The 26,403-nt window shown below is 40.6% G+C and overlaps 1 protein-coding gene across 1 annotated transcript; it reads right to left on the bottom strand.

The window, feature by feature from the left end:
- On the bottom strand, positions 1-24,091 carry si:dkey-175m17.7 (dual specificity protein phosphatase 10). Its single transcript, XM_047378539.1, has 4 exons — positions 23,824-24,091; positions 4,295-6,381; positions 3,608-3,910; positions 1-1,948 (listed from the first exon to the last, which is right to left on the bottom strand). The coding sequence occupies exons 2-4, from the start codon at positions 6,363-6,365 to the stop codon at positions 1,683-1,685; spliced, it is 2,640 nt and encodes an 879-aa protein (XP_047234495.1). The 5' UTR covers positions 6,366-6,381; positions 23,824-24,091; the 3' UTR covers positions 1-1,682.
- Between the last annotated feature and the right edge of the window lie 2,312 nt (positions 24,092-26,403).

Genomic DNA, 26,403 nt, shown 5'->3' with positions numbered 1-26,403 from the left:
AAATGTGGCAAGAGGTTGACCAGTTCAAGGGGGCCGAGCACTTTCGCAAGGCACTGTAATTTATTGACTAAAACTATAAGTAAATTAATTTGTCAATGTATTTTTATATATAAAAATTTGTCAAAAACTAAAAAACTCATTAAGAATGACAAGAATGTTGTTGGAAATACTAAACAAAGTAAGCTGAGTTTATTAAAAGAAGCACAATTTAGTCAACTAAAACTAAAATCCCTAAAAATAGTTAGTCAAAAGACAACTAAAACTGTTAAAATGTGCTTTCAAACACTGCATGGATGAATGTTCTAAATTAAATAGAGATTAGAGAAGAGTGAAGGCCTCCTCTTCTTTGACCAAAGGCGGTCAACAGCAATGGTACCATTAACTGTGCCACCAATGCTTAAGTGAACACCTCCTTAACATGTTTCCCCATTTAAATAAATGTTGCAAGACCTTTCCAAATGTTTCAGTATGAGATTATGCTACTGCAATAAAAACAAATGTATTTTAAGGCTTTTTACACAACTTTACCAGTGGTGTCAATACATGTATCCGGCACTGTATTGTTTGAAATGAGCTCTGTTAGGTGATTATAATTTCCTATTACAAGAGACACTTCTCCAAACTGGAGTGGGTAGACGTTTTCTGAAACAAAAAGTTATGTCTGGTCTAAAAAGCTTTGCAGGAGATTAATGGCACCCAAGTGCTACTTTTGAATTTCAGAGAAACCTCTGTGGGTCTATTTCATGCTACATATTAACCTACATCTTTTAAGTAGGAAACAAAGAAATATAACTTCACATAAAAAAAGACAGTTTGCACACTTGGAGAAGTTTTAAAGCACATTGTAACAGCAGGAAACATCCTGCTAACCCACGCCAATGCTCAGATGTACTATATAAAATGCTCCTGTATTGTTATAAATGCATTTATAGTGGCCTTTTTTCATTGTATAACCTGCATTTTTAAGTGTACATTGTTAACATTGCATGTTAATGTACCTTTAAACCCTAGTCTGGACAATGCTGCAGGACTTTACCTTAAATACTGCAAAAAAAAGTGCTTCCTTATGATAACGTTGCTAGGTCCATGACAAACTGTTCCACAGTTCACAATAAAAAAAAAAAAATAAACGGATCAAATGAAAGCAAAAAGAATGATCAAAGAAGAGTAACCGAGGCCTTACCTCATCTTTCTGATAATTCAGTGGGTGTTAACTTACCAATGCATGGGAAGTAAAGTGCATTGCGCTGCTACGTGTGGCGCAAACATCAAAGAGCTGTTGTAGATGAATGATTAACAATGAACCCTTCCCATTTTGCATTCACTTTTTGCATGCATTTATGATGTAGGGCAATAAAGCTGCTATTTCTGTGTGAACATGACGTAAACAGGAACAAAAAGGAGGCATATCAGAATTAAAAAAAGATATCTGAATTATGTTGGAGCTGTACAAAATATTGGCACATTATCTTAGAAACACCATACTGGATGGTGATCAAATTGTCCAACAATTAAACAAATGAACCATCCAGTCCTCTGTCTCATGTTTCACAGTATTAAAAGTGCACTATTTACCAAACCCACCTAGATTCTCCAGTATCCTGTAGCTGTCGTTCTAAAACGTGTAGCACTTTCTTTTTAATGCCCATTTAATGCTACACACTCCTGATCCTTGACCTCCTTCACACCTGCGTCTCCACACCATTTAGTTTAGGCATCAAGATCCGAGGAGTCACGCCGGAGTTAAGGTCCCTCTCGAACTCCAAGAGCTGACCCATGAAGTTCAGGTTGGGCGACACCACAGGGCGACGGCTCCGCACGTATTTGTAGGCATCTGTCATTGTCATGAGGGTGTGCTTCATAAGGTAGGCGATGACGACGGTTGCAGAACGGGACACCCCTGCCTGGCAGTGAACCAACACACCCTGTCCACTCTGATATGCCTCCTCTGGGGATGGGAACAGCAACTTAATTAACTTTTGCTTTATAAAACTTTATGCTTTATATATAAAACAGGACTTTTGATCACTGTAATTTTGATATTAAAGTGGAAATATTACAAGAAAACAGGACCTCTCTTGGCTTGAAAGATTTTTTGTTGTTGTATAAAAACCACAAATGACTAAAAGACAAACACACATACACAGCTCTTTGTCTGGGGCCTTCAAGGTTTACAAGGATGTCAGTCACTGAGCTGTTCATATTCCCATGAACTGAACTGAACTGTGATATCACAGCATCATTTGATTGGTTATGGTTTATTTTAATATTTGCAAGTGAAACCAATCACTGCGGCCCAACAGTGGTGCTCTGATTTGTTAGTCTGACTGAAAATGTAATATTATAACTTTAACTTTTAATTATTAATTATAATTATTGTAATTATCCCAATTCTAATTATTACTGGATGCTAATAGCCAAACCAAACCTTTTGTTGCACAACACATGGTATCGATTTGGGCACTCTGACCTTTAAATGTTCACTAGAGAGACAGCCAGGGGGGAAAACTGTCTCTGTGGCGGCTGCTATTTTGCAAATAGCGCTCTGTGGGCTCCGACTTGAAGGTAAATGTCTAAACAGCCTGTGACCAGGATGTGTGAGGTCTGGAGAGATGTTAACTGCCCTTTTTCTGACCCTAGATCAGCCCTGATGATCCTCACTGCAGACCTAATTGTTTGTTGCTGTCTGGACCATTCCTGTTTTATGGATGAATCAAACCACACAGTGATGGACGTGCACAGGACAGACTGAATAATGTGCCGTGTAGAAGATGACCTGCAGCTCCTGTGGAAGGTTGCACTTCTTGAGTTGCCGCTGGAAGTACAGTCTCTGATGGGGCTTCTTTCAAATAGCGTCTATGTGTGAGGATCATCTCAGGTCACGAGAGGGTGGTACCTAGAAACTGGAAGTGATCCGCAGTAGAAACTGTGTTGTTGAGGATAGTCAGGGAAGGCAGTCCGGGGGTGGTTCTCCAGAAGTCCACCATCATCTCCACCATCTTGAGTGGGTTAAGCTCTAGGTGGTTCTGACTGCATCAATGGACCAGTTGATCCACTTTCTTTATGTATGCAGACTAGTCATTGTCCTGGATCAGACCAAAACCAGTGGTGTACAAGAGAGTGGAGTATCGAGGCTGCTATCCAAGGCGCCATCTTGGATGTCATGGAAACATAAGTCACCAGTTCCAACCAGTTCTGTCAGGAGAAATTGGCCAAATTTCCAGCAAACTAAATAGAAGCTTGTGGAAAGATACCCGGTTTGATCCAAATCATAAAGTTTTCACAAATATGCAATGAATTTCAGAAAACAGCACTATAACTGAAACCCAGAAAACGTTATTATAGCTAGCTCAAAAGAGAGAAGCTCTGAAAACACAAATAATCATTTTGTCGAGCCTAATCAACTACAGTGAGAGTAGAACTTTCACTTCCTGGATTACTTTTACCAGACTGGATACAGAAATCTGATAGCAAGCCTTTACCCTACAGGCTAGCAGGCCACTAACCTACCTTTTGTGTTTTTGTTTTTAATTCTAATAATAACACTTACACCATACACACACATAAACACAACAAGTAATTAGGTTTTTAGAAGCTGGGTTCTCACCAATGAATTCAAAAACCTCCTCGAAGTACTGTCGGAGGTTTTGCTTGCTGTTGTCAGTGGCTGGGAGCCTTTTGTAGCGCAGCCCCGAGTTGGTGTGGTAGAGGGGCAGGTGTGTGGTCACGTTCACCACATAGCCAATGTTGAGGCGCAGCAGCAGATCCAGGTCCTGGGCATCTCTCTCGTTCCCCAGGAACAGGAAGGGCAGGATCGGGCTAATGACGGCGTTCTCCGCATCGGGAGTCATCACAGTCTCATCGGACAGGGAAGCTGGTAATGACGAGGACAGCGGCAGAGAGAGCCTCACTGGGGAATAACAAGTGTGGATATGCATTGCATGTTGAGGAGTTCAAAGTGTGGCCATAAGAACCAAATTAATACAAAGTGATCTAGACTTCTGGCCACTGCTAAAAAAAGATCATCATGCTGGAAGTTTAGAAACATTCTTTGTTGGTTGTAATTTAGTGCTGGCAACAAGAACATTTTATAGCTACTTTAAAAGTAGTTCTCAAAAAATATTACAGTTACAATTATTACAAAAACTCCAAAAACATAATCAATATGGAGTTCGGTTGGTATTTAGACCTCAGACTACCATATTTTTGTCAATGATTGCAGATTATATGTACATTCTGTATTAATAAAGTGACTAAACCTGCTTTACTTAGGAGAACTATCATATAGACTTACTTCGGTTGTTCTCCTCATCTTGCTCTCTGTTAAGGGAGTTTAGGGCCAGGTAAAGGGACTGAGCCGATGGCAGAGAGTGTCCTCCCTCCCTGTCTCTCTGCCAGGGTTTGGGTTTGATGAGTGTGCTGGGGGCCGAGGGTGGAGGGGAAAAAGACACAGGTGATGGGGGAGATATGGAGCGGGGAGAAGGGGATCGTGGATACACTTGGTCATGCTCAGGACTGTTGCACATTCCAACATCTTCAGTTTTATTTAAGAGTCTCTTTAGTGAGTTGCGTCCATCGTCATAGCCGGAACCCAGCCTGCTGCCTACAAAACCGAGTGCAGCCATTTTGCCCTGCTGAAGTTGTCGTCGGCCAGCATTGTCTATGAGATGAGTCTGTGCGTATTCCTGAAGGCCTTGACAGTCCAAGAGGGCAAGGCCGGCTCCGTTACTGCCATTCTGGGCCTGGTTAGAACAAGTTTTCCCAGCACCCATCCCAGCACAGTTGTTCTTTTGAGCTTTAGAATGGGTTATTTTCTTAGCCAGTTCTTCAGGCCAGATGGTGCGCACGCTGTAGTCATCATCATCTGTTTGTAGCATAGCCATTGGGTGAGTCGGTCCTAAGCCTCTACCAGGGGGTTTTCCTCTGCGAGGGTTGAACGTCACCACTATTGGGTCGCTGCTGCAATAGCTGCAGGAAGAACTGCCAGTCTGAGATGCTTTGTTGTTGCAACCAGATACACAGCTTTGAATTGCCCGCAAAGGGGTTGAAGAGGACAGAGAAGTACAGGGAAGGCATCCTCCGACTAGCTTTTTCCGAAGGATAGCAGGACTCTCAAAGTTTCCAGCTTCTCCACCGCAGGAGGCACAAGGTAGAGGTTTGAATAGAGCTGCTCGACAGTCAGAAGCAGTGCTGTTAGATGAGGAAATGTTTGATGTGGAGGCGGTGGAGAGACAGCCACCCAGAATCTTTAGCCCCATGTTTTTACTTTCTCTCTTCACTGCGCCAACATTGTGACCACAGGAAAATGAGGTAGAAGTGCTTCCTCCACCTCCTTGGTAACTGGAAGAGTCTCCTTTACACCCCGTGCATCTTACCAACCTCCAGTAGCCACAGTTGAATGGGTGCGCACAGTCAATGGTGCAAGTATGGTCCGGGCTAGGGAACCCTCCGACACGGGAGGAGCAAGGGGACAGTGGAAGACCATGATGAATGTGAGGGCGGTGATCCCTCATGCGAGGTGGGTGAGGTTGATTAAGCTGCTGAAAAGAGACTGGGGCATGAGTGGGTTGGGATGGAAGGGATGAAGGATAGGTGGAGTTTAGGATGGCAGCATGGGGCACAGGAACAGAGTGGTGGTGGTAGGGCAGACTGTGGCTTTTATGGCTTTGATGGACAGTTCCCAGCTTGGAATCGTTCCTGTGACCCAAAGAGGGAAATTCCTGGTCACGTCTGTTAAGAAAAATTGAATTTTCTTTCTCCTTTTCTCTCTTGAATGTATGCTGTTGTGCCTGAGCAGGGACAAACTGAAGGATCCCTCCAGGGGAAGAAGACAGCTGACGAACTCGCTGTGGCTTGTGCTCCACTCCACAAGGTCTGCCAAAGCTTCCAGGTTTTCTCTCACATTGTTCTTGATCAAGCTGGGAAGATGCACATTTCCCTCTGCCACCCTTTGAACTTCCAGTGCGCCCTAATGAGTTGCTTAATCCTCCCCGTCCCCTTTTGTCCACTGATACCTTGATATCAATAGTATGTGTGTGAGAGGGAAGGCGTGGGCCAAGTGTTACTGTGCCATTGCTATGACAGTGGCTGGGGATGTGGCGGACACCTGCTGGGATGACAGGCTGGTCAACCTTGAATCTCGGCACACGGGACGACCTGCGCTTGCATTCCACATTTAGAGGTTTACATGCGGGTGAATAAAAATGGGAATGAGAGGCATGGAGATGCGAAGGCTGGGACACTCGTCCATTGGTAGAGGCCGTTATTTGAGAGGAATGCTGTGGGATGGTTTGTGGGGAAGCCTCACACACGTTTTTGGGGCGCTGAATGACCACTATGCGCTCGTCAAGAGGGAGGGGAGGCATCTGGGGTTATGCAAAGCTGGCCAAAGAAAGAGAAGAAAGACAGACTCATATCAGTTTGCAAGTTACCACCTTGTCACATACTGGAATTAGTGGAAAGCACTTTACATTTCACTAGCTGGGAAACAGCACATGCTAATGCATGATGATGGAAAACGAAATATATAGCACAAAAACCACTATCATTTATTTCTGTTTGTTAAAACATTCAATAAATCTAATAAGCTAATTGACTATGAAATGTAATGCAAACTAAAGTATTGATACCCTTCGAACCTTTTGTAATGTTACAACCACAAACATCAATGTATTTTACTTGGATTTCAAGTGAAAGACCTCCTTGCCAGGTTTGCCAGTTTAGACGTATAGTATAGCTATGTCTTGGAAGGTTAAGTGTGTTGGTTGTTGTACCATGCTCTTTGCATTTCAGGGTGATAGGTTGCACAGAGCACTGTGAGATGTTCAAGGAGATATTGTTTTAGAATCAAACCCTACTTTAAACACCTCCACAACTTTCTCTCTGATCTGTCTGCTGTGCTCCTTGATCTTCCTGGTGCTGTTTGTTTACTAGTGCTCACTAATAAACCTTGGAGGCCTTCACAGAACAGGTGGATTCATACTGAGATTAACTGGCACACAGGTCGACTTTACTTAGCCTACTAATAATTTGTCTTCTAAAGAAAGTAGATGGAGCTGAGCAAAAATAATGATCACACTTTTTAGATTTGTTTGTTATAAAAAAAAAAAAAACAAGTTTCCTTTTTTTCCACTTCACAATTATGCTCCACATACGATCCCGACAGAATACATTATTGCTTGTGGTTGTAATGTGATAAAAGACCTCATGGAAATCTGTACTTTTGCCAGGCACTATATCTCAAAACTCTTTAAAACGGGTGGCATTTGCAAGTCACTTACAGGTTTTTGCATTACAAAACATAATAACTGTTAAAACAAAACAAGCTCTAATGTTAAACCTTAGATTTGAGCTTGGGAAAACTAAACAATTTAACAATGCATGTGCATGTTTGACTGGAATAGATACAACATTTCATGTATCCATTCAATCATGCAGATCACATTCTGGTTTGGCTTATGTCATGGACAACGATGCTTGTCTGTAATTACAGTCTAAATTGTTCCCCTTGTAATATCTGAAGGTGATAACCTGTTTGCTGTTAGCAATGCATAATCTCAGCTAATCCTGATGGGAGTGAGACTTCTTAAAAGCTAAGTCCCAAAAGCTGTAATAAATGAGCTGCAACAACCTTCATCCCTCTGAGGGACCTCATTCTTAACAAGATGCATTCATGTGAAATAATACGCCAAACAGAAAAAAGGGTTAATTCCCTTTTTTCTAGCAACAAGGCTGGTTGTAAAAATAGCTAAAAACACTACAATACGGTGGCTATCTGAAGTGTACACACCCTGGTAAAATATCAGGTTTTTGTCATGCTAAACCTTTTGCAAATGCAGTGCCAACTTTATATTGTACATTTCAGCTGAAAAAAAAAGAAAATATACACTACTCACAAATGTTAGGGATATTTGGCTTTCGGGTGAAATTTCTGGAAAACGTAAGAAGTTCACGCTACAGTGATATTATATCATGAAAGTAGGGCAATGGTGATTTCCTCATCTCAAGCTAACTATTAAAATATAAGCCAACAACAGTGGTGGGTAGACCACAACACAATATGTCAATGTGCCCTTGTGCAGGCCACCCCCTTCGAGGTACCCCAGTCTTCAGCAGCCATTCCCTAATGATGTGACTTGGATGAGCTGGAGCATTGTGGTCCACGAAGATGATATTTGGCCTGTGTTGTTCATGCAGAGGCACAATGACTGGATTAATGATGTTATTCAGGTAGTATGGGCTTGTCACTGTACCCTTCACAAACTGTAGGACAGTCCTGTATTGACTAGACACACCTACCCACATTGTAACACCACCACCACCAAAGACAGTGGCTGATGCATAGCGATCTCCTTGATGTCTCCAACATTGCTGGCGGTCATCAGTTCTCCTCAGCAAGAATTGACTTTCATCAGAGAACAGCACTGAGGCCCACTTCTTCCTCGTCCAGCGTAAATGATGCTTGTGCCTGGTAGTGTTGGTCAGGTACCCTTGATGTAAACAGTTTTGAATGGTCTGACGTGACACTTGGGTGCTTCTCACCCTCAATGTGCTTGAAGTTGAGTGGCATTCATCATCTGGTTCTGCAGGACTTTGTTCACAATGAATCGGTCATCAGTGTGGGATATGGCCAAAGGACGTCCGCTCCTGCGTCTTTCTGTGACTCTACTAGTCTCTCTGTATCTCTATTGCAACCTGCTGATGACACTCTGTTACACTTTAAGCTCAGTGGCCACTTCTACCTGAGAACATCCTGATTGAAGCCTTGCAATGAGGAGGTACTGTTAGGCGTTGTCTTGGTCTCATGATATCAAAATGTGAACAGCATGATGAGGAGTGGTGTTTAAACACCAGTTCTGATTGATCCAGGAAAGCTATTGGTCAATTCATGGATCAAACACCTGTTGTGAATTTTGCCATAAAGCTCCTGGTTAGAGAACAGCAAGTTGTGCAAAAAGTCCTGAAACACTGAAGAGTTGGACACGTGCATTCAAAAGTTTGGAGAAGTTCACATTAAGTTCAAATGTAAAGGTTTATCCTGAAATTTCATCCAAAAGCCAAATATTTCTATAAGTAATTTTTTGTCATTAGTGCATATTGGGTGGAAACGTAAAAAAAAATAAAAAGATGAAATATTCCAGCTGTATAAGTGTGCACAGTCTTCACAAATAATTCAATTAAATCTGACTAAACACAATACCAGTCAAAGGTTTGAACAGATTCTCATTCAATGGTTTATCTTTACTTCTATCTCTGGAAACTCCTTCAAGACTGTTGGAAAACCATTTCAGGTGACTAACTTGTGTAGCTCATTCAGAGAATGCCAAGAGTGTGCAAAGCGGTAATCAAAGCAATTTGGGCTATTTTTGAAGAATCTGAAATATAGAAGGTTTTCTGAGTTATTTCACAAGTTTATGTTTGCTAAATACCTTTATTTACTTTTGGTTCATAGTTTTTTGCTTTTAGTATGTATCTACAATGTAGAAAGGTATAAAAATAAGGAAAATCCATTGAATGACAAAGGTATGTCCAAACGTTTGACTGGTAGTGTATATGGGGTCACTTGAAAAAGTCAGGTCAAGAAACGGGAAAATGACAAACTCCTGAACAGGACTGAATGCTAAATTTTAATGAAAAGGTGCATCAGCAAGGCTTTTGTTTAAGGGTGTGCACACCTTTGCAACAAGGTTATTTTCTTTAAACAGATTTATTTGTTTTTCATTTGAATTGTACAGGAAAATTATCCTCTTATGTATTACTAATTACAGCTCCTTTTTTGACACCACAGAAACCTGGTGATAGGTAATAATGGTGTGTACACTTTTAAGAGCTACTGTACATTAAAAAAACGTTCATATTAAACCTGGCAAATAGTTCAAAATGCCTGTGTTTTGAGATGTTTACCCACAATTCTCTGCTATGAATAGTATAATTACAACATAGGGATAATTTATAGCTTGTCAGCTTATGTAAGCTGAAACAAGTAAAAAAAAATCAATTTGCATTTGCTGTTTCTGCACTGCATTGTAGAAGGAAAACAACAAAGTGACTCATCTAATGGCTTAGAGCATTTCTTTTCTTCAGAGGCTGCTTGAGTGCTGGAGAGTCATGTGATTATCTGAAATGAAAAACTTCCAGCCTCTATCTATCGTATTTATTCAGCCTGCCTTTGGTATAAACAGAAAGAACCAGCTTTTTTCTTTGGGCCAGTCAGAAACAAGCATTTGTCCATGGAGTGTTATAAACAGGGAACCACATACACCTCAACACAGTACAGTTAAGGAGTAATTCTTCATATTCTATAGCTTAAATTGCTTCTGTGATTAATGTTACCTATAGCAGGTTGCTACATTTGTTACAGAAGTTTGATATTAACATTCTTACAGTACAGTGATTATAAAGCTTCTGTAAAACATTAGCATGAAATGTTACTTTCATTAAAATGAAAATCCACCCTCTTGTTACATACACTGGTAATTATAATCCCCCCATGATCTTTGTTTGATGAAGTGCTTTAATTTCCTCTTTGCCATCTAGCAGCACAGCTCTGTGGGTGGCAGCACTGGTCAGCAGGGATGATGTTAGCATGCTAAAATTAGCATCAAGATACAATCTGTTTTGGCTGAAATGGCTCAGAGGTTTTCTTGAGGGAAACAAACTCAACAATTAAAGCAATTTCTCCATTGTGTTTAAGCATTCAGTCTTTGTTGCTTGATGTCAGTGAAATACTTTTCTGCTTTGCTGTACATTTTCAGCTTTGTTTATCTAGTAAGCCATATGTGCAACACTCATCTTTAACCTAATAAATAGTCTGTGCTAATAGACCTCATACTTTTTACTGAGACTACTTCATTTGCATGGTTACTTTGGCACTTAGCAATGGGTGGAACACATTCAGTATCAAGTGGACTTTATGGAGTTATCTGATATGGATTGAGCTTCATATTTAGATGCCACCTGGATTATTGCCCTTTGGAAGTTTTCTGGGCACATCCCATTGCAAGAAGAATCTTAGAACTTGCTGAAGGGATTACATTTCCATTTAGACCCGAGGACACTATCAAAATAAATTCTAGGGTAAAGGTTAATTGCTAAAGGATGGAAAAAATTGGTGAAAAATGACCCTGACTGGCTGGCTAGAAACAGAAAAATACAATATTTTTGTAATCACTGAAAGCATCATAAATAGCATTCTTTCACAGCATCTACGCACTTCAGTGATGATATTGTTACTTAGAGAAGAAGACTCCAAGTTAGCTGTTTGCAGCAATAAAGAAGTGAAATCAGTGTTAGCACAAATGTGCAAGAAACAATTTAAAAGCAAACTGTATTTTTTGCGTGGAGTTTGGAGACATTTGGGTCTTTACCCTGCATGAGAGGGCAGAAAACAGGAAGGTGGAACAGAGTATAGCAAAGTTGCACGGTTTGATCATTTTGAGCTTTCAATATATCTGTCATGGAACATCCTGGATTTGGAAATGTTGGCAGTATTTTTAAATGTCTGAGTTAGAGTAAGCTTCTACATTCTCTAGCTATACACTTTTGTAATGTTAGCCACACTGATCGCCAATATAAGATGCTAAACTCTATCACACAGCCTTCTTTACTCCAGTAAATAACTCATGACAACTCATGGCAGGAAGGCAAGGAAAAATATTTTGAATGCTGTTGCTCCATGTTTTTATTCTTTTAGTTCTTGAAGAAACACCAGAATCTCCCTAATTCTGTACCTACAGATGAAAGATTTACAAAAAAATGAAGATCAGAAATTGGCTACAAAATTCTGATGAGTTTGTCTCTAGCTTTGAGCTGGTAACCTATTAAAGGAGTAAACCATCTCGCACATGTTGGCTTGAGGGACAGGCTCCACCAAAAATGTTTCGCTCATGGCCTGAAGAAAACATGCTCAATATAAAATCTATAATCTCTAAAATGTTGTCAAATCAACAATGCGCAGGATGTGCTGAAAAACCTTGTTTACTCAATTGGAGGCCCTGTTTGCTGCTTTGGATCTGCTCCTAAGGTTTTGGGTCTAGATACCACGGTAGGACATTTTGTGGAGTTGATAGCAGAAAGGCGACCTTTTTATTAGGAAAAGGGCAACTTGCAGTAAAATTGATGACTCTTTTTTTTCCACATTTACTGAACTGGAATGTATTTTAAGCAACCCTACACCCAACCCCCCCCCCCCCACCTTAGGGTGATTTTCATTTCAACACATTCTCGAAGCTGACGTTTCAAAGAATCTTTTATGGAATGGGAAACCATTGGGAGGACCTGAAAATACATAACATTGGCTGACAGTAACAAAAGTGGGCAGAGATAAATTACAGAGGGACAGGTCACACAGATGCACCATAAACCACAGACTACAGGGAGAGGAAGGAACATGTCAGAACAATCTTGGGGGGAGCTCAGCCCCAACACAACACAGTTACCAACCCATTGAGAAAGCAAAGCACCCTCCAGTGTCTCCATGTTTAAATCCACGCGCAGTCTGGTGATGGTATCCTCCTCTCTTTCACCCCCTCCTTCAGCCTTGCCTGCAGTGGAGGGGGTTGGGGTTACATTGACCCAGTTTTGTCATGGTGGAAGTCACTATCACTCTGATCACTTTCCCCTCACAAACAGAGTGTGCGACAGAAAGAGCAGGCTGGCCACTGGCGTTTGCACTCAGCTAGTTACAGACTGTAGCTGAGACACAGAAGTTCAAAAATACTCAAAATATACCAGTGGTAATGTCACTGTTTGATGTTTACACAGGATTTTACAGCAAAAATACAGGAGAATGAACAAAAGCATTAGTAACATCACACTGATAGGGCAGTAGCGCAAGAGATTACAAAGGTCTGATTTGTCGTTTCATGATTAGGTCAAACGTTCTGCTTGATTTGCTTAATAAATCTAATCTGTAATTCGCGCACTAACTGACACAGATAATTGAAGGACAAACCATTTTTAAGTTTTGTTTTAATAATAAATTTTAATAATTATCTGTTATCTACAAAGCGTTTAGCTTTGTTTTCTTTATCTCTCTTAATCTGTTATATATGTATTTACATACTAACTTACCAAAGTCAGCTTTGTACAGCCAGGGGGAGTATTTCCCCTCTCACAGCCAAGGTCAAAACATGTCACCTGGTGATATGTCAGTTTTGCTGCTTGTAAGTGGCGGGCCCTGAGCAATGAGGGAGCACTATTTTCCATAGTTAGCAACAGAGTAGGAGAGTTATGGCTGCTACACGAAGGTGAGTGAATACTGCTATCGTCACAACTCTGGGGACATTTAAAAAACGTTGATATTTTCGCTTGTTTTGAAGGTGGGTGTGAAATCTCTTCTGGCGTGGTCTGTGTGTACTGGCGGGAGTGTGTGTTCACCTGTGAACTCTGCTGCAAGTGAGACAGAGAGCAGAACATTTACCAGTCCCACGTCCATGTAGAGGCATAAATGACATAGTGTTGTGAAAATAACATAAATAACAAGATCATTTTGTTTGTTTCATGAAAGGACAATGTATAGAGCTGTTTTATTATAGAAAAGGTAACCTTAAATGACTTCTGTTGTGATCTATGTTATTTAGACAATGAATTTTATGTAATTATTAACTTGACCGTCTGGAGGCTGTGCCCCTCCAATATAATGACAAGGAAAACACTGAATAAGGGGCTTAATCAAAACTGTCTTTAATTAACTGGGTTTATCTGAAAGCACTTCTGTTGTTTGGTCCCAATTAGTCAGTTAAACACATTAAGAAGGAACTGAATGAAACCCTCTAAATGACCATGCTGAGTTCTGTTGCTCTGTGTGCTTACATCCCTCCTGAAGCTGCTTTACTTGAAACCTACAGCCAAACAGCAGAGTACAAAGCGTTTAGAGCATGTCTGATGCTTGTCGAAGGAACATAAACTGTTGTGCTCGTGATCAAAGAGCTGACTTGTTCTCTTAGCAGTTTTCCTTTCATTGTTGACCACTTGTTAACTGTTTAAACTGCCAAACAGCAGATCGCCTCTGAAGTGACAGCCAAGTGAGAGAGAGAAAGAAATAAAGGAAGCGCACTCACAGGGGGGAGAACATGATGGCCTCCCTCAGCTCACAACACACCAGCAGAGGGAAGATAACAGCTTTAACAGGCAGCCAAGTGCCAGGAGGAAGAGGATGGAGCACGTGTCAATGTTTGTCCAAACAATTTAACTCCCATAGACAATCAACAGTTATGCACATAATTGTAGTATTTAGAGAGATAAAGCCTTGCAAAAGCATTTACACCCACTAAACGTTTGCATGTTGCAACTGCATGTGTCATTTTATTTTATTGAGGGTTAGACCAACACAAAATAGTGCAGAATTGTGAAGTGGAAGGAAAATGAGCGGCTGTTTCCATTTTTTTGTGTAAAAAACCTGAAAAGTGTCTTAATTTGTATTTCATTTGTATTTTCTTTCTGCTCTCGGTGGTGGAGGACGCTTTTTTCTGTCTCCCACACCCTCCTCTGTGTCTTGTCTTCTTTTTGGAGCCTCTTTTTGCATATCTTCCAAATTCTGAGTTATGGATTTGGTCAGCTGGTCTCTCAATGCAACTGATCAAATTTTCTCGACAGGGTGACAGGATGAAGGGAAACCCTCTTGTACAGATGGGACATTTTTCTACGGATACATGATGGACTCCTGGCAGAAGTGGAGGATTGTGTGTCTGTCGATATTGTCAGTCGAGGATTTTGAAGATGTGTACCCAATTGGATGTTTGATATCAGGATTTCTGCTTTTTGGAGTCGGCGGTTACCTGGCGTATTGAGAAATTCGGAAAATGTCGGCAGCTGTTCTGGCCATTGTAAGGCTGCCTGGCATGTATGATGGGATCTGCAGAGCGATCAACACTTAGATGTTACGTGAGCTGAATCGCAGACTGGATGTGATCCTTACAGGATCGCAGGCAGGTTGCGGTTCCTGGACTCAGGGGTGAAATGGGATAAATGTTGGAGAAAGTTGTTCGCTCGGATCTGGCGGAAAGGACATGGAATTTGGCTGTTTGGATTTGCAATTGAAAAGCACCAGCGACACTCTCAAGGCTGACGGAAAACTAAGAGTCAGCCTGACCCAAAACAATAGTTGTTTTTCTGAATCTGGCTCCCCTACATGGCCTTGATGGCTGGCTATCTTCAACTTCTCCTGGAAGTTATGTAAACATGACGCTCTGCTCCCTCTGCCCCCTCCCTTCCCTGAGGACATCTGTGGACCTGCTCAGAACTTTGTGGCCAGTTGATGAACATTCCAACGTACCATCAAGGACAATGGCCTCTGTGACAGTGCTTCATGGACTTACTTGCACACACTCACTTGCACACACACACACACATGCTCAAGATAAACATATGCACCCCCTCATACCGCCTTCACCGGATCCCCTGCATGATGTTGTTTTGTATATGTGTTGCTTTAAATCTTTACTTATGTGTGTATTGCTTACACCTGCTGAGGTTTTCTATCTTAATTTACCTAAATGTGCGATTTTATTACTTTTCATAGATTTTCAGATTTCTCAGAAGGATTACCAGCAAAAGCCAAATATTATTAGCATATGAAAATTTGACTAAAGCTGTTTTTACATCAATGATCAGAGATCATTTACTCTAACAACATGTCTGCATGTATAAAGCTTAATCTCACCATAAACCTAGCTAATCTGTGAAGGCCTCATAAATTTATTAGAGAACGTTGGTGAACAAACAGATCAGCATCAAGAAGACCAAAGAACACGACATGTCAGGGAGAAAATCGTGGAGACGTTTAAAGCCAGTTTAGGTTATTAAAGAATATCCAAAGCTTTGATCATTTTACTGATAACTGTTCAATCCATAATGTCAAACTATAAGGAGTATGGAACAACTGAAAACCTACCAAGACATGGCCATTCACCTAAACTGACAGGCTGGGGAAGGAGAACATTATTCAGTGAAGCAGCCATGAGCCCCATGTACAGATCAAGTGGGACAAATTGTTGATGGGATGACTTTTTGTTGTGTACTCAACAGTCTACCCTTTTTTGGGACAGTGGTAAGAACAAACAAAGCCATAAGAAGTCTTGTTTGCAGTTTTCCACAAGCCATGTAGGGGGCACAGCAAGTATTTTGAAGAAGGTGCTTTTGTAGGTTAAGACAAAAACTACAACTGGAACACACAATTCCCACAATTAAACATGGCAGTAGCATTATCATGCTGTGGGGATAGATTGTTTAGCAGGAACAGTTAAAGAATTTACCCCCACATAGGGGGGTTAATAAAAGCCGTTAATAAAAAACAAAACATTCCACTTCACAATTAAGCTCATCCATCGCTTAAAATCCCTGTTAAATACATCAAAGTTTCTGGTTGTAACGTGACAAAAAGAGGTGTGAATACTATTGCAAGGCACTGTAGCATTTTACTTAGATCAGGACAAGAAAAAAAAACACACACACGTTGGGTGTTCACAGCATGACAGAGCCTAGTATTTGCATTGTAGGATTGTTTAAAACCTGCAGTAGACCTCTCTTTCTCCTGCAGGCTTTACAGTCATCAGTCACAGGGCTTGTTTGGGCTGTGGGGTGTGCAGTTCTTCTCCAAATGGAGAAAGGGTGTGTTTGGGGACAAGCTGTTCAGGGAGCTGGTATTTCTTGTTTTTTTGGCGGGAGGGGTCTCTGAATGTACAAGATTGATGAAAAGCTCCCAGCCTCCATCCTCCACCCCATTTTTATGCAGCTACTTCATCAAAACGAACATGACAGGGCCCACAAACGCCCACACAGTAGAGCAGATGACATCAGACCAACTCTGTGAAAATGATCTGAGGGGTTCTGCTGCATCAGACTTCATTAGGTGTTACTGCAACTGGAGGGGTCTCCTCGGTGTCTGCTGTTTCCATTGGCAATGAGCAGGACCAATCAGTAATAGGACAACCGTTTTGTTTGTTTTTGTGTAACCTCTGAGCTGTGGACTTAGTTTACAGTAGAGCTGCTGCTGTGACAGGAAATGTTGCACACTAAAATGTATACTGACTGCTGTCCACGTTGTTGGAAACCTGATAGTTGCTGACTAAAGCTGTAAATCTCAAAATAGAGACATCACAGTTGCTCCTTTGCATTTGACTCACAGCGGAAAGCACGGACCTGGGAATATTGCCACGGCCTTTTGAGCAATATTCCTGTTGCTGATTGGAAAGGAATTTGTCAGCTATCATTATTAGTTGAAGAGGATAGAAATGCAAATATGTTTTGAACATACAGTTTGTACCATCTCAAAACAGCTTATTGGGAAAAGCTTACAAAGATCATTTCACCTTTTTCATTGAAATTCTATTAATTTATGAAAGTTCCAACATCCTTACGTGACCAGATGATACACCATTAACTGGGCTTTAGCACCTATTGCATGTCCCCACTGAGCAGCAGTGTTTGAACCTAGACAAAATAAATAATAGATCCAGTAAGTTCATTGTTACTTTCATGTATTTTTAATCCTGTGCTTCTTCTACTATTCTCAAATTTTATATTATTTACAAGCTTTGCTGCTATTATCCGTGAGTTTTTTTGTTTTGTTTCTTTTCATAGATGGTACCGCTGGTTAACTACAGAGAACTAATCAAGGAAATACATGCAAGCTGCTCCATTTGTTTTAATGAGCAGTAACATTTGCAGGAGTGTGCAGAGAAGTTGGGTCCATTGGACAGATTAAATGCCGAGACATACAGCAGAGTTTGCTCAATTAGACCACGTAACAGGACTAAAGAAGACATCCGCAATGAGAAAATGTTTGCTCAATGAATGAGAGAAATAACTATCAATAGCTCGTTAGATGTTCATATCTGGACAAGTGGGTATTAAATGGTCAAAGAGGCAGAAAATAGGTTCACTCACATTCAAACATTTACTAGCTAAAGGGCAGAAAACCACTTCTCTGATTTGCCTGGCTTGAAAAAAAAAAAAACTTGGCTGACCATCAGTGGCAAACTCTACATACATAAATTAGGCTTGGGTCTATTTACTACAAAAATTTTAAAAGCAAATAGTCAGCAGGGCATCAGAGGGAGTCTTGATGCTCATGTCACATCCCTCAAGATGCCCAGTGGGGCGTAGCCCTAGGGAAGCACACTGTACATTTCTATATCACAAACAAGGAATGAAAATGACAACATTAGCTGGGTTGCGTCAGGAATAATATGTAAGGATGGAATGAATAGCTTGTTCTTTGCAGAGTGTAGCTCAGGGATGTGACTAAAAAGCACTATGAATGAAGAATTAATTTACATGAAGCATAAAGCAGAGTCACCATACAAATCAAACGAAATGACTGATAAATTGTTCAACCCTGGGCAGTGAATGACAGTCCTGATGAGTCAAACTCTATTCAGGCTAATGTAACAAATCTAATGATGTCACATGAAATAAATAATGCTAATCAGTTTAGGATCCTACTTGGTGTGACTCAGACTTCCAAATTAAAGAGTTGTGCTAACACTGGCATGATAATACCCCCAAAATGATCCATGATTTGAATTCATTGGGTTCGGATAAACTGAAACAGCAAACAGAACTGCTGGTTTACAGTTAAGTCTTTCCCAGACTTTAGCTAATTTTACTGTCCACTGCCTTACATCCGTCTCATCAGCCCTCACATCATGTCAGGCAAGGAAAGGGCCGGTCAAAATAGTTGTGTCGCTTAATTTCCTCAGTCAGCAGACAGCGAGTGATTGAAGCTGCGGCGCGGATATGAAAACCAGCGAACAACATGATGGCAAACATGCAGCAGTTTCTTCTCAGTCCTACGGATTTAACATGGGGAGGGCTGACAGAACGTGTAATATCAAAAAGAAGGGAGACAAAACAGGGTTTTATAGCATTTTCATTGGGTAAAACATCCATCCATTTTCTATACAGGCTTCTTCCATACTGGGTCACGGGGTAGCTGGTGCAGATCTCCAACAGTCTATGGGCGAGAGGCAGGGTACACCTTGGACAGGTTGCCAGCCCATTGCAGGGCAACATACAGGACAAACAACCATGCACACACCATTGACAACTAAGGGTATTTTAGAGAGACCAATTAACGTGACAGTCATGTTTTTGGATTGTGGGGGGAAGCTGGAGAGAGCCCACACGTGCACGGGGGGAACATGCAAAAAGACCTCCAGTTGGGAGTCAAACCGAGGACCTTCTTGCTGCAAGACAACAGTGCTACCAACTGCGCCACCTGCAGCCCTGTTTATACCAAGCTGGCAGAGGCCACACCTTTAACCAGCTTCTAAACTGCTCAAGAGAAGAGCATTAAAATAAGAAACCAGGAGTATAATCTCTTAGAAAGTTAGAACAAAAAGCATACAAAAATAGAAATCTCTGAATATACGCTTAAAAAAGGCAGCTTGAAAAGAGGGTTTTGAGGATGGCTGAGATTTGAGCCCTCTGACAGGTGAAGATAAAATAAACCTTAATCTGCCCTGAATATATTTTGAATAATCTTCTTAAAAGACAGACCCACTTGGTAAATGACAGCTATAAAACTTCACCAAACGTACATGTTTTAATGTACAAAATAAAATCTTAAATGGAAAATGTTCTCATTTTAATAATGCTTTGCAAAAGTATTCACCCCCTTGCTCTTTTCTACATGTCACATTAAGACTGAGAACCTCCAATGTGTTTTATTTGAATTTTATGTGATAGGGCAACAAAAGGTAGCAGATAGTTGAGAGGTGGAGGAAAAATGATACATGGTTTACAAATGTTTACAAATAAACTACAGATGAAAATTTGCCTTAATGGCTCACTCTGGCATATTTACATGTGAACTTGTCCATAATGTGTTGCACATATACAACCCCCTTTATTCTGATACCCCTAATTAAATGTTTGTAGTTGTGATATGAAATATGGCGGAAAATGTTCAAGATATTTATACTTTTGCAAGGCTCTCTATGGTGAGGGAGATAGTGGAAAAACTTAGTGCAATCTAACAACATCCTGATCTTCTGTATGAGAACCATTCTGTTTAGGTTGATCTGAAGCACCTTGGCAGCTAGCCTTTAAACATAGCATTTACAGACTTCAGGTACACAATAACCTTTGGAGCAAGGAGACTCTCCCAAACCATTTATTGTTCAGGTCTGCCTCAGAAAAATAACATAAAAACAGTGACTACTGTAAGCTGTACTGGCTAACAATAGACTTGTTCTATTCCCCCTCCAGACTGTCTTTAGTTTAGAAGAAAACTTCAAGGAGAACAAAAATGAAAACAGTACTGAAAAACTCATGGCTCTCACAGAATCTCTTTCAGTCTCACAGCACAAACATAACATACTGACCATATCATTAAATGTGGTTGAAGTGACTCCAATAACTCCATTTTGGAGTCTGGTGTGACCCCTGAAAACCAAAGCGTAAGCATGAATAATGAATTTCCTGTGATAGATCAGTCAGGTGTTTGTCTTGCAGATTGTGCGCAATGATAGTCAAGTAAAATTCTCTTGGGTTTACTTTCAAAGTGTTTGAATTTTCTGTTCTGTCAACTATTTTTATATTACATAAGTAAGATGTGGTGGAAAAACCCCAGATGAGTTGTTTGTTGGGGGTGTAATGAGATCTCGCGATATTAAAATGTGCCAATATTTCTGGTCTTGGCTAGCTTTACGCTAGTATAATCCCCTGATAATAAGGTGACAGCTCTTGTATACAAATGCTGAGGTTTGACTTCCTAAGAAGTCTGTACTAGAGTTCACCATAGAGTGTATGAAGAACAAAAAAGAACTTTGGCAGTTCTGTAAAAGCACAAAGAGGAGCATTCTCAATACATTTTGGCATTAGGGCCATTATAGATTGAGACAAGTATGAAACCTAAATATATTCACCTTATTCCTAAGACCTTTAACTTTCAAAGAATGGAAGGATGACATGAAGAAATGCCCTCTGATAATTTATACTAACATATTTAGAGGCTTCGTCAGACCCATTGCTAAAGAACTGTTAATAAATATCATTTAATTTCAAATTGACCTGTCGTTTTCTCTCTTTTATATTGCTGAGAGCACATTAATTGTTCATTTGGCTCTTTTTAAAACTTTGAGTTTAATCAAGTAGTTTTGAATTTTAAGTGGGATGGCTATGGCCAACCATGAAGTGGGGTGAGGATTTTCCTCTGTTGGCTTTTTGTTAAAAAGGCCAATGGAGCTAACAAACAGGGTTTTCCATGATTTTTTTAAATATAGAAGCTACATTTCCCGTGATGCATCATCTGATGATAACCAAAAGATTGTCCACTTATTGCGGGAATATTGCAGTTTCACTTTGGGTATATGTTTACCACCACAAGTACTGATGTGCGGACATATCAGAAACTCGCAGGGATACTATGTGCCCAAAGTGAGTGATTAGCGAAAATGACTACAGTGAAGAAATGTAGTTCAACTGAAAACCAGTTGCTTCAAAGTTGCAATTTAGTCACCAAGATAAACTGCTTTATTGTGACTTTGGTCACCTTATATGAAGTTGCTAACAGAATCAATCCTATAGCATTTTCACCAGGAATTAGGTAGCTAGATTTATGAAACATTGGGAAAACAAAAGGTAGATTCTTAGTTTTGCCAGAAATATCAGAGCAATTCTTCTGAACCCAATACTTTGCACCATCTTATCTCATGAGGTGAACATATTGTTACACCACTAGTTAGGAAGCATTCAGCCCCCCTGTTAACTTATTATTAGGCCTTACTAAATCATACATGAAGCTCTGGTCTCTCTCATTAATATTGCCAAACAGTCAGTCAGTCATTTTCTACCACTTATTCCATAGTGGGTGGCGGGGAAGCTGGTGCCTATCTCCAGCAGTCTATGGGCGAGAGGCGGGGTACACCCTGGACAGGTGGCCAGTCCATCACAGGGCAACACAAATTGCCAAACAATCTATTCATAGTTAAATCTGAGGCATTCAGAAAAAGTGTGTCCCCACAGTCAGTCTGCCCTAACCTGGCAGTTGGCTTGTGCTGATTATTTATGCGTTAACACCAACACCAGCCATGGCCAAACACATTGTGTTTTCAAGTTGTCCTTCTGTGTCTCGGTCCGTTCCAACCCCATGAATGTATTATCCCTCGAACACCCCAAGGGGGATTACTTGTTTTTGCAATAATCGTTCGCTTTGGCTGGAGGATAAAATTATTCTTTTTGGTGTGAAAGGTCAAAGCTTCTGAGGCCTTGGAAAAGTGTTCAGTGATCTATACATCACTGTGACATCATGATGGTCTGCATGAACACTTTGTGGCAATTATCCAACAGTAGTCCCTAGCATCAGGCCTCACATTTGATGAGGTAATGCATTGGTGAGACAATTACAGTTTCATTTATTAATTTCAAATTAAAACAAAAGCCTCATTCTGATATTTTAATGACAACAAGAGTTGGACTTCACATATCTGTGCTGTTTGAACATGTACATTTTGAAAAATTATAATTTTGGATCTACTGCCTATGAAACCTCTTCTTCTGTCAGCAAAATCAGGTTCACCCAGCTCACTCAGATAGTTGAGCATATAGCCTACATACAATATATAGTGCTGCAAAACAGAGATAAAACGCAATTGGTTTTTGCTCATAGTGATGTGAAACAGTAGACTATGCATGCAGACAGCAAGCAGTTTAAAGAGCTCTGTCTAAGCACACAATTCAAAGTGTAGTGCCGGTCAATTAGAAACTGCAAACTACTCGTAGATAAAGGCTGTAACTGTCGTATTGTGAATTATCGTCTTCAAACAAGAGTGGAACAAAGGTTCATTGCAGCATCTCCTAATTATAATCCCTACAAGCATCAAAAACGTTATATTTCATGAATAAATCACATTAGTGAAACACTTCTCTGTCACCAACAAGGGATCCTGTGGTTTTACATAAGCAGTGAGTCAAGCCTATGGTGTGTAAAAGCAGCGTCAAACTGTGCTGCTGAGTGATGACTCTCAGTGTGGTGATCAATAGGAGTGACCCTGTCACATTAAAGACTCTTGTTGGCATCTAAAATACATACAGTGCAATAAATGCCTCATGAGAATTTATGTTTTTTTTTTTTTTTTTGCATCACTTGGGCCTTGAACCTCAATGATTTTGTGTTTTATCGCCATTCATATTGCCTGTAGACTAGTTGCTATCTAAGCAGTCCCTGAAACAACTAATTAGCTCCAACTATATGTAAAAAGTCTCCCACAAAGCTCATCTGTTAAATCCATTAAATACTTTACCTCAGTGCAGGTTGCACCAGGAGGCTCACATGATGCCTCAAATCAGCATCAGCACAGGGTGAATAAATCAGCTATAAAATCTAGCTGTTCTTCCTCTACATTGTTGTTTTCAGGACTATTCTGCATGTCAGTGATGGAAAAAACACTTTAGTCCTGTTTGCAGAGCAGCTAGGTGGCGCACTGCCAGCTTCCCTTGTATGTTTTATCGCATCTTTGCGGTCTTGCAACCTTTACAACGATGAGAAATTAAGCTGATGTGGGCCCGAGCCAGCAGGCCTGTCACTTCACTTCCTCGCCCTGCTTAAATGTGCATTTATCCAATCAGAGGTTATAGTAAACAACACCACCTTCTCATGGCACCAGGTTTTAAACAAAAATGAAGGACACACGCCACATGTTGTTTGTTGCACACAGAACTAACACATCTCAGGCAAAAGTGAATCTCCGCTCTTTGTTAAAAGCCGACCAACACGTAGTGCTGATGAAGAAGCAGCACAGCAGTCCTACTGCTGATGGGAGACAATCACAAGCTGTGGGCCGACACTTACTAACATTCCTGAGATTAAACATGACTTACATCAAAGGTTCCGTTGTGTGTTCATCATTTACGCGCAGCTGACAAATCCTCATGCCTGCTGTGGACCCGAGTGGAATGAGCCGATGGGTAGTATGGTGATCCAGATGTGTAACACCTTTCTCTGCATGGAAGCTTTTACAGAAACACGGGAAGACAGAGGATCTAGAGCACACCCCGGTGTGAGTGACAGATGCTCAGCTCTGTCGGACTCGGACTGAGCTGATACAGCAGCGAATGTCATCAGAAGTACTTGGCCCACTCAGCTGGCGTCACGTCCGAGCGTGTGTCACACCGAGCGGCGGCGCGCGTGTGGCGAGGAGACACTGATGATGGGGAGGTGGGCTCTATTGCCTGTGGATGACATCATCCCACACCATTGACGACTCGCACGGGACCAGCGGAGCAGGGGCGAGCACGCAGCGCAGGCGGGCTGTTGGGGGAGGAGAATTAAGTCGGGGGGGCAAAGGATGATTTATGTATCAAACATAATGTCATTTAGGTTAATAAGCTCTTATTTTGTGCAATAAGCAGTTTGTATCTGGCGTATTTCTGGACTTGATACAGTATTTTAAAAAGTTTTATCTTTGCTTGAATGTTCACTTCCTCATTTCCTATTTGTGATGTTTCAGGTCAGTTTTAAAAGCAACGACTTGCAAAAGTCCTTTTCCCCATTTTTTCACCTTATAACCAATGGCGTGCACAGACATTTTGGGGGGCAGGTGCTCAAGGGGGAAAAAAGGGCACCTTGTGCGGCATATGGAGTTGCTGGTTGCGTTTGTAGTGTGAGATTTATTACAGGCACAACATGAACATAATTTATATGTATTACTAAGCACCCCCAAAACAAACTGTCCTGTGGGATGTAGGGAAATGACCACCCAGGAAAAAAAACTCAAAACAAGAATGCATTTTACAAAATTCTTTAAATTAAAAAGGCAACAAAATGATCATAGATTGATTTAAAGTTAGATTACTGATTCACAACCTGAACTTCCTGAGTCAAATTTGAAACTTACGTTATCCTTCATGTTTTTTTCTTTTTACACACTGAGCACAACGTGTTTGTCTTGACTATATCATTCTGTACTTTTATCACAAAATATCTTCTGCACCAAATAACCGTATGTTGTAGCATAGCAGGTTACATTGCCAAATTTACCAGCTAGGTCACACTAAATGAGTTATCTTCAGAAATGTGAGTAACCAGTGATCATTCTACAGCGTAAATCAACTATACCTAAAAAATGAGTTATAAAATCTTTATAGTCAAAATGAAACCAATAGCAGAGAATATGATCATAAGAAGGATCATCTATACTTCCGCATGTAGCCAGTGTGATATATGACAGAAATTATTCTTAGAGAATAAAAATGAATGAGATTACAAGTCCTGAGAACTGATAAGATGTCTGCTATTTAGAAATTAAAATACTCTGATCACATCATAATTTTTACAGACACAGAAGTAGAAAATACAACTTAGCCTACAGGCCCCACATTTAATAATGTAAACCAGCTCATTTGGCCGTATTTGCAAAAAAAAAACAAAAAACAACAATATGAGTCAAACAGAAGTCATCATGGACCATTATAGCAAATGTAATACCGACATCTATGAGATAGATTTGAATTTATTTATTCATTCCAATTTAAGAGTTAAATCGTAGACATTCTCCTGGCGCCTGGTGGCGGCCATAGAAGACATAGCAGGTAAAGGTATGCCATTGATTGACCTGTTCTGTTTAGATAAAATGGTGGCAAGTTTAAATTTTTTAATCCAAAGTTTAGGAAGCAAGTATATTCGTCTTGTTTGTTACCTGGATGGTTAGCTGGCCTGTCTGCAGGGCAGGGCTCTATCTGACGGCGGAGGGGAGGAGAGAAGAGGTAAACTGCACCAGCGCAGGTCCACCTCTCCGCTCTGCAGTGTCTGCTGAGAGACACACGAGGCGGGACATGGACATGTGCTGGCGAAGGGGGGAGGGGAGGCAGTTGTCGATTAAAATTTCAAAATGTGGGGCACTGGTATTAAAGACCTTTAAATTCAGAAATTTTATCTTGGGCCCCACACTGTACACTGTAAAAAAAAAAAAAAAGATTTCAGGAGGGCACTTTTTGTCCATGGGATAAAAGGGCAGGTGCTCTAGCACCACCTCGTGTCTATCTGTGCACGTCCCTGCTTATAACCGTAAACTTTGACCAACACAAACTAGCACATATTTGTGATGTTGAAGAAAAATTATGTATGTGGCATTTTAATAAATTTTTTCTACAATTGAAAATCTTTAAAGATCATTCTTCATTGCAACGTAGCTTAAGTTCACTTAGATTAGATGGAACATGTCTATGAAAGTAATTTCAAGTCTTACAACAAAGTTTCTGAACTTTGCAACCTTTTCTTCTTCTACAGCAGATTTTCAGCTATTGTTGGGGTTATTGTTCTGTTGCATGAGTCATATTTGCCGGACTTCAGCTGCATCTAGAAAATGTAGGGATGGAGGTTATAGTTAGTGTGGTAAAGGTGTTAGTGGTTGTTTGAACCAATTGAATAAAATTTACTTTCATGTTCTTGAGTTCCTTTAA

The sequence above is a fragment of the Girardinichthys multiradiatus genome, chromosome 11 (assembly GCF_021462225.1).
Source record: "Girardinichthys multiradiatus isolate DD_20200921_A chromosome 11, DD_fGirMul_XY1, whole genome shotgun sequence".
Lineage (NCBI taxonomy): Eukaryota > Metazoa > Chordata > Actinopteri > Cyprinodontiformes > Goodeidae > Girardinichthys > Girardinichthys multiradiatus.
This window is presented reverse-complemented; position numbering and strand designations above follow the sequence as displayed.

Bases quoted from the DNA above. Each gene is read 5' to 3' on its own strand.
- si:dkey-175m17.7 (XM_047378539.1), bottom strand. From the start codon at position 6,365: ATGCCTCCCCTCCCTCTTGACGAGCGCATAGTGGTCATTCAGCGCCCC. The intron at 3,911-4,294 runs GTAAGTCTATAT...GTTATTCCCCAG, and splicing joins AGATGAGGAGAACAACCGAA to TGAGGCTCTCTCTGCCGCTG. The intron at 1,949-3,607 runs GTGAGAACCCAG...TCCCATCCCCAG, and splicing joins GGAGGTTTTTGAATTCATTG to AGGAGGCATATCAGAGTGGA.